At 44.1% G+C, this 5296-nt stretch overlaps 1 protein-coding gene across 4 annotated transcripts in view; it reads left to right on the top strand.

The window, feature by feature from the left end:
- LOC111261179 (protein rhomboid) overlaps positions 1 to 5296 on the top strand; it is a 15767-nt gene that overhangs the window by 5285 nt on the left and 5186 nt on the right. For 2 of the 4 annotated variants that reach the window (XM_022834473.2, XM_022834474.2), the window contains exon 2: positions 4147 to 4406. In XM_022834473.2, the coding sequence (XP_022690208.1) occupies positions 4188 to 4406 (219 nt within the window). In that variant the 5' untranslated portion in view covers positions 4147 to 4187. Of the gene's footprint in view, positions 1 to 102; positions 2004 to 3275; positions 3538 to 4146; positions 4407 to 5296 lie in introns of those variants that run through there. The other 2 variants (XM_086968594.1, XM_022834475.2) reach the window with 2 other exon arrangements.

Raw genomic sequence — 5296 nt, 5'->3', positions numbered from 1 at the left:
TATATATATTCTGTCACATCTGCGTCCCTTCTAGTCGTTCGTCGGTAATATGCAATGTATCGTCAATGCGGCAACTGCGTGCACGAGATCATTCATTACGGTAGCGTTGGTTGACTGGCTAGGGGTTCGAGCAGTTGGTGGTGATGGTACTATTAACATAGTATTAAAAATACGTTGCTATTTTCGTCTATACGCGTCTGCGTTGAAGTTGTTATTATAAGTTAGCGATTCTCGTCGCTAACTTATAATCCTGTCACGAGCTTCCGTAGCCGCGTTGAAACTTTATGATTGCAACATACGAACGAGGCATACGGTTTGCGTAATCGCGTCAAATTGTATCTTTGTAAGATTTGTTTAGATCTTCAATTAAATCAAATGAAAAAAAGTTTAGAATAAACGCCGCTATTGTCAACAGTGTTGCAGGATGATGCGAGCGTAGAAAGTACGTTTCCGCGTTGTTTACCGCCGATCGATAGGCACCGATCGAAGAAACATTAGGTGTAAAGATGGTGTTTTTTTAATTAGTTGTTACTTTGCTTTCTGTTCTGTTCGGTTCCTGAATCGAGCCGTACGACGCTAACGATAAGGTATCATCGGATGGTGTTATTTCATCTGTAGTTATTTAGCGTAGCATTAAATAACTGGAAAATACGAAAAGGCTTTCAACGCTTTGCGACTTTTTACTCTGTCTGGTAATAAGTTACCAGAAAGAACGACCTGCACATGAAGAAGAAGCAGCTGCTGAATAAGAACGCTGTGGGAACGGCATCGGCAGCTGGGTACAGTCTGTATCAAATCAACCACGAACGCTTCTAGGTTAGCTCTAAGAATTACTATACAGATATTTCAGTTCTCACGCGCCACGTCACCCACTTTCAACTCCGTTGAAACTAATGGCTGCAGTGTTACACAATAAGATTGCAGAAAAAAAGGGAAAACCATCTATGCAAACGATTCTCCAGTATTACCAACCCGTACGTACCTCTATTGAAAAGTATATAGTATTTGATTAGTGCTGATAATGAAGCAATACTAATTTATTTTTGCATGTAATTCGTCAGCATGTCTGTATCGCGGTGCATCTGCTGCCACCGAAACGGGCAACCGATTATAATCGAAAATAGCATTCTACGTACACAGACACAATAAACGGAGGCTTTTCTATCTAATCGTCTTTTACGGGCGGCAAGAAATCCACAAAGACCGGTAGCCACCAGTTAAGCGGCAAAATCCCGATAAAGTCCTATTCCCCTTTCCCGCCCACCAACTAACTTCTTCTTCCTCTCCGGGTCAGATCTGTCTCTGCTACAAACGATAGCATGACAAGTTTGTCTGACAAGGCTGTCTTGCCCGTGTTCGGTTGGCAACAACCGCGTGAGGCTTCGCTGTGCACTGCGCCGTGTCTGCAATTCGTACACACGTTTATTGTCAAGGAACTGCCCTACCACTTCGTTGTTGCCTTGAAGACTCAATTTGTCGATTTACATCAGCAACGATCCATCAGTCTTTTGACAAAATAAAGGACGACGATGCGCGAGCCGTCAAAGCGCCAGTGATGGCGGCGGAAGAGAGCGAAGAAAAACGAGAGAAAAAGAAAAAACGATAAAGAGAAATCGAAGGAATTGAATGACAAAATGATCCTTCTGTCGGTCCGAGCGACTTTATCGATGCCTGTATAAGGAAGGGTGGTAACAAAACGAATTCATCGATCGCGAGAGTCTGCCGCGTGTCGCAGTGACCGGAGCGTCGAAGTGGTGGTAATAATTGGCGTCAAGAACAACTGTCGACTATTCGGGCTCGACGGCCGCCAACCGGAGCTGGAGTGACCTTCTTGATGCGTTATGTGTTGACCAATGTCATCGCCGCTGTCAAAGGATGATTTTCTTCCTTGTTCACCCTTCAAAGCGGAACCAAACTGTTGACAAAAATCATTGGATGGTGAAGAGTGATGACATAAAAGAAAAAATATATTCCTATAAGGAGAAAGAATGAGTGAATGTAAAGTAAGTTAGTCTTCCATATAATGAGTGAGATCAAAGGAGAAAAGGATGATAGCTCGGAGACACGTGCTATAAGCGAAAACTGTACTGCTTTATGTTATAGAATTGTATGAATTTACTTTACTATATAAACTACATGCTAGAAAAAAGCATCTTTGGCGGAACATGCAACCGAAAATCAATTCTTTTATTTATTTATTTTAAGATAATGACACCCCCATTCTTTGTCCTTGTCTAGAGGAAAATCAGTTAAATACCCGAACTAACTAAACGCTGACAACGATTTCGGTTGCGAAAGGATAGATACGAGTTATAGATACAATGTATGAATACGACTCGTTTCAGCCACCCAGACTTTCTGGTAGGCAATGAATTGATGCACCACATCAAGATAAAGTCCGGTACAAATATTCTGCCCCTGACCAGCGGGATGATGACAACAAGGGAATCGAAAACAGCCTTAACTGGTTGACTATTCCCGAATGCGGTAATCATGATTCTGCCGAGGGAGGACGTGCAAAGCAGTGTATGTAAGGTCCAATAATAGGAGCTAGCAATCGTTATTACATCGTCAGTAAATGGCCACAATCTTTGTTATCTGTTCTGGGACACAATCGTTGTTGACGTGGTTGTTGCTTCCACGGCTCTCCCGATACCGTGCTTGTGTTACATATAACAATCAGAGACGCCAAACTAATACTGTGCAATATATTGTAATGGCCCTCCTCACCGTCTGCCGTTATTTATCCGTCTTTCGTGTGACAAACATAAATGACACGACACGAAACGTTAACACATACACACGCAGATACGTAACAGTGGTGAGTACGGACCACTCGTGCAAAATGGCAATGGTGAGAAAATGACAATGGATCGTATAGACGAATGAACTAACACTACAATCTTTTATTATTGTTCGACTGCATCATCTGTACAGCACCCCCTCCCCCGCATGTTGCCCCGCAGCATCGAGCGATTGTGATTTCGCTTGCGCATGGTCTCGTCCCCGCTGAATGTTCCGCTGACGATATAGTTTGCCGATGATCACGAATCGTAGTACAGCCAGACATTGCATCGCACAGTAATGGCAATATTGTGCCGTTGCTAGTTAGGCACAAATGGCAACAATAGAAGTCAATAAGACGGTTTTGTCCAGTGCTTACGATGTGCGTAAATAGACTTCACGGCAGGGGCCGGACTATGGACATTGCTGCAGAGCGGAGCTGGCACTAGTGCAAAAATCGGCCGTACTATTATAATGGCGCTTCGTACGGTAGTAACTGGCGGTGTTACTAGAAAATCGCTAGCCAATAACTTGAGCAGAAGCAAAAGCAATCGGAGTGTCTACGATATAGACGGCATTAGGGATTAGTAAGTGGTTCGTCCAGCAGCCGGCAACCGCCGTGAGCTGCTGTCTTGTGTCTTGCTTCGGGGGCGAGGCATGCCTCCCCGTAGCGCGACCTTGGACTTCGTTTGGATAGCGGCAGCATCCGCATACAAACAGAAAACCACACACATCGATATATCGAATCGTAATGTAAGTAGTAGATCTCAATATACGGATGCATAAAAAACAGATCAGCAAAGCATTTGTACGACGTACATACACACCGATACCGATAAACAGACACACCTTATGTACATACACATATAAACACGCTTACAAAACGTTGACGGATCGATAGTAAATGTGAGAGATACTGCATCGTCACTGAACTAGATAAGACGGGTAGCAGGTGGAGTCATTTGGCGATTAGGAAATAAAATTAGATGATGGTAGAATCGGCCGACAAAAAATTGAAACTGCGAGATAAATCGCCGGAAAATTCGATTTTGTCTGGCATGGTCACACTATTTTGCCATGCAATGGGCAAGCGATTCAGTGTTAAGCGCTATATTAGCAGCCGAGAAACTGAGAAAAAAGAAAATATTTTTTTTTCGACATTCGAGTTTTATCCAATTATATGATACTTGAACGGACGCGATATAATTGTTTAATATACTTATAAGTTACATTCGGATCAATTTATGTCAACAACTGTTGTATAGCATAACTGCACACTAGATATTGTATAAAAAAAATAACAAAATCGCCATATTCTGACGTTATCTATCTTCTTTTTGATTGCGTTCTATCTCGTTGCAGTTTTTCTACCGGCCGGCATCGTGCGTAGTCGTAGAGACACGATGAAGCCTCTGTTACTAAACGGAAGTAAACACCAGAAATCTGTGACCATCGAAGTTGAAGCTTCTCCTTCAATTTCCGTTACGCTTGAGGAAGCTGCGACGACAAATGCCATCCACTCCACCTGTATGCCGAGCAACGGCAGCGGTGACAAGTTCTTCGCCGACCAGTACTCGTGCCGATCACCCCCGGTCTTCATCTTCTGCGTCACATTGGTCGAGGTAAAAAGCACCAAGCTGATGAAGAACAGTCTAGTTTGTCATCCTACGCATATATTCTAGTTATGCGAACGTAAAGTGTCATGTCATTTTACGTTCATTACCTCAGTCGAAATCGATGACGAAGTCTACTAGGCGAGTCAGCCAGCCGGCGCCATGCTGCTTCCGTAACTAAATAGGTATTACTAGTAGTAGTGTTACTAGAAGGTAGCGCGCGGTGGATTTACGCACGGTGGGTTTCGTCCATTTGGCGCTCCAGACGTACCAGGAATAGAGGACACATGTAGGCGGGCGGACGGACGGACCCAGCGGGTTACGTTATCCAGCTGGTGGCCTCTCCCCCACATTGGTCCGTGTCTGTGGCTATGGCGGGTCGGTGTTCCGTTGATGCGTCCCCCGCCACGCAAGGCCGGTTGCGCCCACTGAAGCACGATCAACGTCAAAGCCAGTAAAAGTAGGAGAACAGCGGCAAGAAGCTCGAACAGCAAAGCTTCTGCTATCCTCTTATTCAACGACAACGACTCATGCAAGCAACGCGAACGTATATTTGTTCCGTAATATTAACACAGCCCCAAGCGCAGCGGTACAAGCGACAATAGCGAAAATATCAAAAATGGCCAACTATTAAACCCCCTAATACTTGAATTGTTATTGGCACGACAAATGCGTTGTGACATTACCGTCGTCAAAAGGCCACAAAAGCGCGCACAAGCCAACCCTGAAGCGGCAAAACCACCGACTTTATTAATAATGAATCTATTTAGCGCACTCAATATCATCGTAGCTTGTGTATATGTTTCGGTTTTATCATACATGCACGACGTTTGATGCTGATCGACGCACCCGGCGTTCTTACTCACGCTAACTGTAAATCCAGTTTGTTGATCTCGTTT

This window comes from Varroa jacobsoni, unplaced genomic scaffold (assembly GCF_002532875.2).
Source record: "Varroa jacobsoni isolate VJ856 unplaced genomic scaffold, vjacob_1.0 scaffold_528, whole genome shotgun sequence".
Lineage (NCBI taxonomy): Eukaryota > Metazoa > Arthropoda > Arachnida > Mesostigmata > Varroidae > Varroa > Varroa jacobsoni.
Note: the sequence above shows the minus strand (reverse complement) of the source record. Positions and strands in the feature narration are given on the sequence as shown.